The sequence below is a fragment of the Pholcus phalangioides genome, unplaced genomic scaffold, assembly GCF_987345545.1.
Source record: "Pholcus phalangioides strain wild (caught in Gottingen) unplaced genomic scaffold, Ppha-v1.0 ptg000002l_1, whole genome shotgun sequence".
In the NCBI taxonomy this organism is placed as follows: Eukaryota; Metazoa; Arthropoda; class Arachnida; order Araneae; family Pholcidae; genus Pholcus; species Pholcus phalangioides.
In genome coordinates this window covers 3474098-3487211 of record NW_028301595.1, presented here as the reverse complement: position 1 = coordinate 3487211, position 13114 = coordinate 3474098, and the positions used below count along the sequence as shown (strand labels likewise).

General features: G+C 39.7%; 1 protein-coding gene across 1 annotated transcript in view; it reads right to left on the bottom strand.

Annotated features, from left to right (window-relative positions):
• The window catches only part of CDase (neutral ceramidase), a 70757-nt gene that overhangs the window by 6468 nt on the left and 51175 nt on the right, over nucleotides 1-13114 (bottom strand). Inside the window, exons 9-12 of the mRNA XM_089237216.1 lie at nucleotides 9053-9139; nucleotides 2064-2168; nucleotides 1886-1967; nucleotides 1638-1750 (exon numbers count right to left, since the gene is read on the bottom strand). Of these exons, the coding sequence (XP_089093342.1) occupies nucleotides 1638-1750; nucleotides 1886-1967; nucleotides 2064-2168; nucleotides 9053-9139 (387 nt within the window). The remainder of the gene's footprint in view (nucleotides 1-1637; nucleotides 1751-1885; nucleotides 1968-2063; nucleotides 2169-9052; nucleotides 9140-13114) is intronic.

The following is a 13114-nucleotide window of genomic DNA, read 5'->3' as shown; positions in this document are numbered from 1 at the left end:
ATTAAGGTACCATCTATTGGTGGTCCTCGAGCTTGTTAGGGAAAATATCTTATCTACATTCTTTCCCCAGATCGTACCTCAGACTTGATGGCAATCTCCACGGTGATAGACGAGCATTTTTCCACCACGCAACTCAGGCCGGCCAAGATCTCCATACCTGGGTTTTTGTTGATCTTAACCTTTACTAGTCTTTTTTTTTTTTTAATGCATCCATCCTGAATATTGAGTCAAAAACCAGCAGCTGATATGTGGTTCGGTTGTGTGGACATTGTGAGGGACTTCCATCATGAGGATCCCGGGTTCAAACCCCACTGACGGCGTATTGATGTTCGGCTGAAGTTGGTTTTCTGTCATTTTTAAACTTTACGGCACGAATGTGAACTAGTGATCCATTGAAAAAAGTCTCTCCACAGAGCAATCAGGCATACGAGCAATACAACATTTAAAATTAACGAACTATATACCATGCACAATAACTTGCCGAGTTCTTCGCATCCTAAAGACAGGCGGCTGCATTTTTCAAACTCATTACAGGCATTCCGCAGAAACAAACTTGATGTTAGGTTCACAACACATACATGACATATTCAAACATGTATCAATGGTAAGATGTCTTTACAAATTCCCGTCAAGAATGTTTATGAGGTTCATGAATGGTTGAGCAGTGGTAGTAGTTGATTTCGTACAACATCTGGCATTGATTTTATACATGTTGGCAGCACCATCAGAACAAGTATCATACATAATTATGGTAACAAATATATTAGCGCCCCACACATACTCAGAACATGTTTTTTGGCATGGAGCAATTCAATATAAATTCTGGAGACGAATGTGTATGAGTTGCACACACAGTTAAGCAGTATAGTTGGCAAATACCAGCCCAGCGAGTTTGATGTCATATGAATTAGTTTTGATATCGCATTGTCTCTATCTAGTATTAAGTTCAATATGGGCTCTATTACAAAATCTCTATATCTATGTGAAAAAATATTGAATATATAAATTGTTTAGATAATATTGTTCAGATAAATTTGTCATGCCATTTTATTCTAAACTGGGGAAGAAAGTCATGTCTAGATACGGGGGGGGGGGGGCAATGGGGGTGATCGCCCCACCCAAGAGTCAAAAAATAGGAGGGGGGGGGGAATTGATCTGTCCTTCAAAATACAGGTTGATTCAATGAACCCAATAGCGTCTGCCTCCACTGCATTCACAGCTGATGATGTCACTTTGCTCAATTCGAAGATGAATATGTCTGCCTCTGCTCCATTTAGTGCTGCAGATACCTGCCTCCACCTTATTCCCAGCTGAAGATTTCTGAATTCAGGCCCAGCTCCATTCGCAGCTGATAGTATGTGCTCGATTTCATTAACAGCTGGAGGTGTCTGCTTCCGCTTCATTGAAGTTTGAAAAGGTGTGCCTCTTCTCCATTTACTGCTGAAGTTGTCTGCCTCGGCTTTTGCATGGTCTGGGGGGGGGGGGACAACCGCCCCTCCCGAGAGTAAAAAATGAGGGGGAAATTTACCTGTCCCGCAAAATATGGGACAATTCAATAAACAATAAATTGCCTCTCCCAACACATTGCCCTAGATCCGCAATGGCATCATTGTATGATTATATGAAGGATTTCTCACCTCACCAGTACTTAACAGAATAGGCTTTGGATATTGGCATTTGATGCTTTCGGATGATGGAGCTGCTATTAAATCACGGACCAGATTCCAGAACATGCTGGATGATTTCGTTCCTGCAGAGAAAGAGATCACACAATTATTAAAATTATTTACTGATCGTTTTACAAAAGGAATTAGGAGATTCAATTTATAGAGTATTTTTTCGCTAAAAACACAGTTCTTAGAGCAGTCACAAGGTACCAACCAACCTTGTCTGAAGTCGAATCCCCCAGGCCCATCTGTGGTACCAGCAGCGAAACTGTACCCCATAGCTGGCTTGCATGTCGTTGCCTGAAAAGAGAAGAAAAATAAGGAAAACCCGTGATGCACATCATATTGCTTTGGAAATAAAATTTAGTATCCATAATATGGAAGAAAACAACTTACATTTGTGGTACTGTTGATTGGAATTTGAACATTAGCCATATCGATATACTGGTGCCGGAAGGAAATGGGTCCTGTGATGGGTGTATTTGCAATTTCAAAGAGCTCCTGGAGAAACATTTTGATTCATTTGTTATTAGTGTAACAATTAAAGTGCAATTCGTATATTTACATGAAACACCGGGGAAAAAAATATTCGTTTTTTCAGTCACTGATTAAAAAATTTTGGATTTTTATTTTTTGGAAATTCTTGCAGCATATTTATGATAATTGAGACTCACAATTAGGGGATGAAGTAGAATGATTCCTAGGTGAATAGCCAGTGTGAATCCAGGATAAGAAATGTTTTGTCCTTATCTACTCACAGCCAGCTCAACAGCATAAGGAGTCCCCAGGCCATGCACTGCTTTCAGCAATCACCCTGCAAGTCTCATACTTTATACCAGCATTTCTGAACCTGTGGTCCGCGGGCAGACTTGATAAATTTATTCACCCATTGTAATTTATATTTGTAACATCCGTATTTGGGTTCAAATAAAATTACACCTCCATACTTGGGCCGTGCACATAGTGAAGCGACCACGAGGTACGATAGTGCATAATAGAGACTAGTGACGAAAACAATTATATTATTTTGTTCTATATCGTACATACCCATCGCAGTGAGACAAAGAAGAGAAAGGGGCCACCCAACGAGGTGCGGGAGTTGAACAAAAATGCTTGTTTTCACTTCGATCTGCTGATTGGTCCGTTTCTCTTTTTTCTTTCCCTCTTCTGCAGAAGGATCATCATCCCACCCTTACATTTCAGAACCCCTCCGGTCATCTTCTCTACCCTTATCTTCTTTTACTATGTGCGGACATCTCTTCCTCCACCCCTAGGCATTTTTTTCTTCCTAGTCGCAATTCTTGGAACTCGTACCTCTTCGTTCCCTTTTAACGCAACTTTAGGTTCACCATACATCGAGAAGAATGCAGGAAATTGCGGTCCTAAATACGGTATATCACTAAATTTTGCCAAAAATTTCAATTTACTGCTTAAATGCAATTTGCTACAATTTCTGCTGAAATTGCTGAAGGGTGTGGAAGTAAAGGGTTGCTACAAATCGTAGCAAACAAAAATGTATTTCACAAAAAAGAAATATTCAAATGATCCGATTACCATATTTCATTTCACGCTGGTTTACACTAATTGACATGCGATTTTATCAGATGGTCCAAGACGCCCGCCCCCCATGGCCTGTTTCTTGTTGGGGGTAAACGGGGAACGTGCCCAGGGCAACCAAAATTGGCTGCGTCGTTGTATTTTAGGAACAGCTCACATGCGTATGCCTGTGCCTCAAAGAGTACTTATGAGGGATCCCAAAAATTCATATTTCCCCAGGACCTGGACGAGGGCAGGGTCTGTTTTTTGTTTCGTGACCAGCTGAGCTCATGCGTTAAGATGGCCCTGCATCTGTGGTGAGATAATTAGAAAATTGTACAGATTTTCGAAGATCGTATTAGAATTTTGATTCTGAATGCCCTCCCCCACCCTTCACATATACGGTAGACGTCGCGTCGTCGGTATTCCTGAACAGCATAATCCGAGGTGAATGGGTCCGATTAGACTACCTGGCATTGATGAAAACTCAAATTATCCGAAAAACAAAGAACTAAGGGGGGGGGGCTATAAGTGGCGTTGACTTAAAGACTGTCGTTTTGCCAAATGCGTTGATTCAGACATGCATTTAACTAACAGGAAGACAGACATTCTAATTGAACAGTATTTTCTCATTTGATGCAATTGTTCTATTTTCCTTGGACTTACGTATTCGTACTTGATACTTGTCAATTCAACCGTTTGATTCATTATAGCAGTATTCCTCAACCGCCGGGACGCGGCCCTGTACCGAGCTCTGACATCATTCAAACCGGGCCGTAAGTGATTCATCGTTTCATTTTTCGCTAGCCGTGTATATATGACCGGGCTTTCCACCTACAAAAACGAAATTGTCTGGGCCGCAAAAGATTAAGAACCACAGCATTATAAGCGGCCCAGACCCACGGTCTCTTTGTAAGCGAAGCTCGCAGAGGTTTCAGCCCTGGAGCCCGACATGAATGTTATTTCCCCCGCTGAACTATAAATTCGACATAGATGGGTGCCTGTGAAAAATGGACGTACAGTATGTGCCTACAGAAAACCCCAGCCTAATAAGACTTCTTCAGTCGCAGTGAAGACACCCCCCCCCCCTTCAAACTGAAATTACTCGCATTCGTAGGTGAAATGAATCGTTCTCATCGAAAAAAAGAGGTGTTGAGAAATATTTTCGAAAAATTAAAGCACCTCCTGTCATCCAGAATCTCGAATTTTCGAGACTCTACTGTAAATATATATAGGATAGTTAGTAAGGAAAGAAAGACCCTATGCCACATTTTTCTGGCGAACCGTTCATCCTAGAGGCATACTATCAATTAGAAAAAGTATGTGAATAACGTGTAGATTCTCAGATACGTCATTCAAGTTCAAGGAGTTGTATAATTATGAAAATAAAAATGTTAGCGTTATATAAGGACACTGCTCAAACACCCAATTACAAAGCTGTTCCCCGTCTCACCCTGATGCCAACAAAAAAAAAATGCCACGTTAGTGCAATATTCATTGAGATATTCGAAAAACGGAGAAAAGGTGGGAAAAATATTAAATGCGAATGACGTATCTGAGTACTACACGTTATTTGTGCAATTTTTCTGATTGGAAGTACGCCTCTAGAATCGCCGGTTCGCCAGTAAAATGGCATGCGCGCCCTGTTACCTACGCACACTGTATACATTATATATATATATTTATATATATAATAAACGTGCAGAGTTGTCATTGTTTCTCAAACATTGTATTTTTTTCTCTCAAAACCATGTATATTTACGAGAATATAAGGCAGTACTATTTCACTGGCGTGTGAACAATGACACATTTGCATAATCATTGTTTTTCCCTTTTCTTTTCCACTCATTTCCTAGACGCTCGTGCGTATCCCCCCCCCCCTAACATACACTTTCACAGCTAAAAATACCCAAAATGTTTAAAATACCCAAATATATTTTCTTTTATAATAAAAATTAATGGAGCTTGAAAAGTTTCCTAAACTTTTGCGATAAAAAGAATTATAATTTATAATAAAATGAATCCATTTTCAGAAGAGTTTTCTCGATTGGGGCCGATCGAAGGAATAAAACGACATCAGTATGATCGGGGGGTGCCCAACCTCCGGCTGCGGCCCGCGAATGGGTTCTGTCCGGCAGCGAAAAGTGTTCTGGTAGAAAAGTATCAATACACACGAAGAGATAAATGCCTAGGCTGAACAAATTTCCTTCATAGAAGTGCGAGAAATCGTGATCCATACGTGATATCACCAATTATAGCGAAAAAACTGTCAAAGGCAAGTAAAAATGCCAATTGCAGCCAAGCAAATTTTCAACGACGAATGAAGCTGTAAATAATCCCCCCCCCCAAAAAAATAAAGTAAAATTGCTAACTACAACCAAAGGATAAAAATTGAGAAAGACCAATATATTCGTCTATTACAGCCCTTCGAGACACGATTGAAAAGTTCAACCGAGCGCTGAAAGCTCAACTGGGGACCCGCAACACAAAGTTCTTGATTTCAAAAGTTCAACAAAATCTATTTGAAAATAAGGGCAAAAACTGGACAGTTTATAAAAGTTGGGACGGCCAAAACTACGGGAATGTCCCATAAAATACAGGTCATATGGCCACCCTCTATATACAAGTTTCTGGCCTGTGTTGTGCACCCCCCTGATGTACTGTAGATGGATTCACCAGTTCCAAATAAGCTCTTTGAACTCGTTGTCTTCACTCGCTCTGAGAAGTCAAAATTATAATTAATTTTAACTATATTCTTCATCGAGTGGAACAACCACCAGATTAAGGTCGAACAGAAAGTTAACTAACCCTTTCTAAGAGGAGGAGAAGGACGCATCAAAACCACCTTGGTCGAAACTAATGGGCTCAAATGGGTTACGTACGTGCTTATTGGGCCGGAACCGCTTTTACTACTACTACACTACTCTTTGCGATTCAACAATGCAGAAGAAGTAGCTCTTTACAACAACTCTTGTTTTCATTTCAAGCTCGAGCGATTTTTTGCTCCACAGACTCTACGGCCAAGTTAACATCAATTACCGTCACGTGTCGTGGTCAATATCTACCTTCAAGACGCTCTTTCGGCAGGTTGTGTCTGAAAGTTGCGTGGGTGAGGTTGCGATCGGATTTCATTTTTGCATCTTTCGTGCAGCTGGATATTCAACATCAACTTAGGTCCGGGGTTCTTGACCTATGGGTCGTGACCCAAACTTGGGTCGCAACGTCTTCCGAGAACGGTCGTACAGATCTATTTACAGCCAGGGATTCTTGAGCTATGAGTAACGACCCAAACTTCGGTCGTATGGGCTTCCGATTTGGGACGGCCAAATCCACTTACAGTCAGGGATTCTTGATCTATGGGTCACTACACAAGTTTGATTCTGAAAGGCTTCCGAGAGAGGTCGTACAAATGCACTCATAGCCAGGGATTCTTGAGCTATGGGTCACGACCCAAATTTGATTCGCGGGGTCTTTTGAGATCGTCGGCACGAATCAATTTACAGCCTGGGGTTCTCGAGCTATAGGTCACTACACAAGTTTGATTCCCAAAAACATTCCGAGATAGGTCGTAAAAATACACTTACAGCCGGGGCTCTTGTGATATAGCACACACTTTAAGTACGTGAATTGGTAGGCAAAGGTATTTCTAGCCAGATATGGGGAGGGCCTCAGGAAAATCATTTGCTCGGGAACCCATGATGCTCAATACGGCCCTAGTAGTGGCGTATATTTGTGTGCCCAGCACAGGGCCATGGCCACAAATTTCTTTCTGAGAGAGACGATTAGTATTCTGGGAGGGAAACTGATTTATATATACAGAATGGTCAAATCTGTTGTTCTGTCATTTTGAGGGGAGAGCACCCCCCCCCCCCCACGTCATCACTTCCTTGCTACGGCCGTGGCCCAGGATCAAAATAGTAGTACCGTTCATGACCATCATCAGAAGAATCCACCATTTTTTATTCTTCGCAACCTCCGTTTATGCCCTCGTCATAAAAGCAACAGCCCTTTTTTCGATTCGCACCCTCTTCTTCAAATAAAACGCTGATCTATGCAGTGTGGCAGAAATCACTATTTAGTGATACGCAGGACTGGAAAAATTCCAGGCGACAAAAAAATTGGTAATGGCGCCTAAAATATTCTTTGTATAGGTACAAAATTCAGGCTGAAAGCAGCGCAAAATGTTTGGAATTTATAGCAGCATATTTGCCAACATGGAAGAGGGTCGTCACTATGCCCTGGAAAAGTCAAAAGACGCCTTATTTTAAAACTTTTTTTTCGGGTAAAAATTTTTGCTAGTTTTTTTGCGATTTTTCCAGCCCCGTCTAGGAAAAAGTCGGCTTTGGAAGTCGAACCTCTTCTTTTGCCCAGCATCGAACTTATTATGATGATTCGCCACCTCCGTTTATGCCCAACATTAGAAGAGCAACACCCGTCCATGATCCACACACGGGTGGGGCTGGCAGGGCTCCAACCAGCCCGGGACAATTACTATCATTGTTTTTTCAAGCTATAAATTCACTAAGAGCCCAAGAGAAGAGTCTGGTTTGGGACCAGCTAAAGATTCCAGCCTAGGGGCCGTGCTCAAGGTTGTGGGGGGGGGGGGGCATGCACCCACCCTTTTCAATTCGTGACCACCTCAGTTTATCCCCAGCATCAGAAGAGTACCCACTCTTTTTCGATTCGCAGTGTCCTTTTTTGCCACGCATCAGAAAAGCAGTTACCCTTTTTTGATTCGCGACTCCGAAACATCTTGGAGAAAGGAACTATTAGCAGCCTCCAGAAGCACGAATCGCTCATTTTTTCCCGATTTGGGAGAGGCACCGTTCATTCCCAACCGCCAGAAGAAAAGCTCATACGTGAAAACGTAAATCCAAAAACATTGAGTTCTTTGTTTGCTGGCCTTTCGCCCTGATCCATCGGCCACGAGCCATCCTAAAAATTGGCACATGTAAAATTTGTGAAGAAAATTTCGAGACAAGAGAACTTTGCAAGTACCTCAAGTGCGTTCTTGTGTGTGCAAAATTTATGAACATCAATTTTAATAATACCAAATAGTTTTTTGGCAACCGAGTGATCACAACCCTACACACGAAGGCTACATTTCGGCGTAACTGATGTCAGTGTTGAACTATATTCCTAGCGGTCGATTGAGGAAGTTACTTCATTGTGTTTAAAAGAGCACGATTCCTCTTTGTAAGCATACTTAGGCCATTATAATGCAATTTCGTGATTTGGGTAGGTTTTCATTGGTGTTAGTTCCGATCAATTTTTTTTTCTTTTCGTAAAATTTTCCCTGTGAAAATACTTCAAATTTTAGGTTTTTCTTTTAATAGTTATTTCTCTGCTTTTCTTTAAAAGGAAAAAGTCTCTCTTCTTTCCAAACTACCCCTCAAAATTTTGGAGAGGAATGAAATTACTCTTCAAAATTATTTTTCGGATAACACTGAGTACTGTATTATATAACATGTAAGAAACATCATTGAACTAGAACATCTGCTGCCACCTGTCATATAAAAACACAACTGTTATAATTCTTCGATTCAAATTGGTGACGGGTTTTCGATTGATGCGCCGCACAAAAGAATCGAATAGAGATGCGATTTTAAAGCTGAGAATGCAGGTGGGACGCTTACGGTCATGGCCGTATTCAAGAATGCGCCACTGTATTTGAATGGCAAGGGGCTGCTGCTGTTGGTTGGATAAAATTTTTTCACTAAAGGACCTAAATTCTTAACTTCATTATTGTATCATTTAATGAAATAGTCTTGTTCAAAAAGCTTCGCTTTAAGTGTCGTACATCTCTGTAACACTTTTAAATATTCATGTGAATCGTATTTTGTACTTACCACAGCTTTTGCGTACTGCCGGCTTCCGATTATCTTCGTGCTTTCGAACATATCTCTTCCGGGTCCATGGGCTATGCACTTCTCATTCTATGGAATAGTCATGAAAAAATAACTAATAAGCAATTTGGGAAGCATGTACACTAACATAAATAATCACTTAACCCTTTAGTCGGCAAAATGACGAGATATCTCGTCTCCATAAAAGTTTCTTATTTTAGTATTGACAAAGATATTTTGTGAAATTGATTTCTCCATGGGAAACTTTTTTTCCATACCCTTCAGTTTTGTTACACCTGCTGAAAATCGGAAGAAAGCCTACTTCATTAAAATATATTTGCCATTTTAAAAGGGTTTTTTTGTAATTTCCAGTTTCCGCTTAAAGGGTTAAAACATGACGGAAAGTTAATTTTTATTTGAACTAAGAATGACGTTCACCAGAAAAATAAGCTTTTTTTTCACTCGACAGTGAAAATAAGGATCGTGAATGAAGAAAAAGTAATGATTTCATGACGAAATAGTGCTTTGACGGTCCGTTTATCGTGCCTCGATGGAAAAAATCTTACTATTCATGATTCTAATGCAGCCGAGATTGCATGGAAAAATTTTGAATGTCGGCACCTGTGATGTCTCGAGTTACATACTTAACGTGACGCAGAAGCCGTATTTGAGCAAGAAGCTACTAGTCCCAGTGAATCAAATCATGTAAATACCACAACACGTTTCCATGAAACTCTAGTGCGGGGATCTTCAACGCGTGGCCCTCGCAGCTTTTTTGCTGTGGCCCGCCAACCTCTTTGAAAAAAAAATGAAAACTTTATATTGAAAGTGGGGGAATTAAATTAAGATCCGTCCAAGTTCGCTATTCATTGAGAGCTGTAGTGCGGTATTTATATGTTACTGCCAAAGCCCGAAATTGGCTAATTCGTGACGGGGCCGGCCACTTCGCGAATTGGCCGATTTCATTAAGTATTGACCCGGCCAATTTCCGACATTGACCGGCTAGTTCGAGGAGTGGCCTTTGATCTCTGGCCAAAGTCCGATAACATAAGACATGGTTCGGGATCATAGTCAAGTTAGCGTATTTTTTAGTTATGGGAACCCACCATCAAACCGAAGTAACGATGCGATAATCATTTTTTTTCTCCAAAATTTGGTAGAAAAAACTATGCCTAATTATCTTTAGTTTTTTCTCAAATTTCACTTTTTTTTCTCTCGTCACATGAAGCTAATCCAATATTGCTGCTGTACATAATAGACAAGTATCACACGTTGGAGATTCAAAAAATCAGATTTGGCTCCTACCGAGCCGTCTTACATCAGCACATCGAACTTTGGAAAAGAATCTCCGGCCACTTCGCGAAATCGCCGGCCAAAATCCGAATCATTTCTACAATTTGGCCAAAACGCTTTACCAATTCTCGAAGTGGTCAGGCCCGTCTGGAATTGGCTGCACTTCGGGATTTGGCTGTAAAATATATAATTATAATATACTTTATATCAGCGTTTCCCGAAATGGGTAATATCGCCCCCGGTGGGCGATGGAATGGTCAGGGGGGGGGGGGGCAATGAAAGCTACTGGTTTAATATAGAATTCAGTGGGTTCGCTTGAGTAGGGGGGAGAGATCAAAAAAAAAGTTCTGAAGGGGGCGATGGACCACAATGTGTGTAAAACTATGCTTTATTTATATTAAAAGTGCCGTCCTAACGGATTCGGAGGGCTCGGGCCCAAACACGTTTGAGTATCCTCTAATTTCATATACTATTTCGGGAGGGAAATTCAGCACCCAAAAGTATAACTAACAGAAAATTACTGGCAGTCACCTTGATTAAAGGAATGATTTTGGAATTACAGTATTTTCGAATAAATTTCAGATGTAAAAGAAATATTTTTAGAACTATTGCATAAGTATTTCACATATATTAATTGCGGAAAGAAATAATTTCAGAATCATTGAACGAAATTATTTTATAATTTAAGAAAAAATCTTGAAGCTATTCAAAGAAATAATTTCTGACTTGCTGTTAGAAATGGATTCAGACTTAATGGGAGAAATCATTTCATAATTACTTTCAGAATTCCACAATTATTTACAGAATTAATTTCATAATTACTATAGAATTAATTTCGGAGTTTTTGCGAGAGAGAAAATTTCATCATAAAATTTCACATTTCACAATCGTGAATTTTCATAAAATTTCATAAGTAATTTTATAATTGCGTAACAGAAGAAAGAAAAATCCAGAATTGGTAAGAGAAATAATTTCAGTATTAAAAATTGATATTTGATAGACGAAATGCTTCCACGATAAATTAGAATAAATTCTGAATAAATTTTCAGAGTACATTTTTCACTAATTTCAGGTCCTTTTGCTCATCCGTTAACACGCCACTGTACATAACATTAAATTCTTATGAATCCGTGTATAAAATACCATCTTGCAATTAAATCTTTGTTCTGTGTCATATAAAAAACTTGGGTAACTTAAAAGAATGTCGAGAGATTTCAACGATAGTAATACTTTAATATCCCTTTTTAATACGCTTTATAAGATCTGAACTGGAATATGCTTCAATTATCTGGAATCCATTTCACGCTTGCCATATTATGAATCTTGAAATTATTCAAAACAATTTTCTAAGGCAGCGGTTCTCAACCTTTTTTCACTCGCGGAGCCCTATCCAGTATATAATTTCTATGGCGGAGCTGTGTGTGACTCAAAGCGCCCTTTTTTATACATAATTTTTATGGCAGAACCTTGTAGGTCTCTTTTATTTATTTATCAAATTTACTGATTTATATTATTTTCCTCGAGTCGTCGCGGAGCCCCTGGGAGGTGCACACGGAGTCCTTGGGGCTCCGCGGAACACCGGTTGAGAACCCCTGTTCCAAGGTATTTATATTTCAAAAAACATGGTCCTTATAACAATATTCTATCTGCGTCATCATCTACGAAACAGCTTCAATGTTATTAGTTTACAAAAACGCAGAGAGTACTTGCTCTTTATTTTTTATCAAGGAACTGTTGACTAACCAAATTGATTGCATACTTAACGAAATATGTTTTAATATTAAGTGCCTTGAACAAAAGATCTAATTACAAGATCTAATTGCTTATTTGCCGTCAAATCATTCTTTACTAATATTGGTAATTACTGTGCTGTAAACAGATTTTCCGAATTTTATAATGGGCTTCCTCAACATCTGGATATTTTTCATTCGTCTGTTACCGACTTTAGAAGATTTTTGCTGTGAGTGCGGTTTATATATATCTTTGTGTAGAATTTTTGCATTTTGCGTAATTTTTGTTACTTTTGTCTTTTTTGTACTTTATCATGTTGTCGTTTTTTCTATTCTGTGCTAATTTTTATTTTTACCGCAAGCTGTAATTGGGTTTAAACCTGTAGCTTTGTATTTTAAATAAATAAATAAATACCGCAGTATGACTTGATGGCCGGAGTGCTCCGTGGAAGTTTTTGATTTGGCCCGCAATGTCTGAAAGGTTTAAGACCCCCTGCTCTAGTGAATGAGTCTCGAAGCCGAAATTATCACATGGTTTCTACTCAGTGTAGCGTTACTCAACCCGTGGCCCACGGAACCAGATGTGGACCGTGAAAGTTGCCGACTAGCAGATTCGTAAATTAAATTCTAATTAATGGAAAAATAATTAGGCTCAAATAAAAGAACGCCGAGACCAACTGGTATGGTCCGTCGAAATGTTTCAGATATTTCAAAGGTCCTTGGATTTAAAAAGGATAAGGATTGCTGCTCTACAGTAAATTTTGACAAGCTATAAGGAAGGTGTGGGGGGGGGGGAGCATAATGTCACGTCAAGATGGCCCTGAGTGATGGCAAGTATTTCTCACTATCGTCATTTTGCATAATATGCTACTTTTACCAAAAGAAGATCTGCGAATTTACAAGACCTGCTGCGGATTGGAATACCAAGTCCGTTTACTTTGTTTGCCAAAGATCATTTACCTCAAAGAGACGGATTTGTGATTTTGCCGTCCTTCTTCCATTCTAGTCTAATTTTATTGACCACTCAAACCTCAAATTAGCC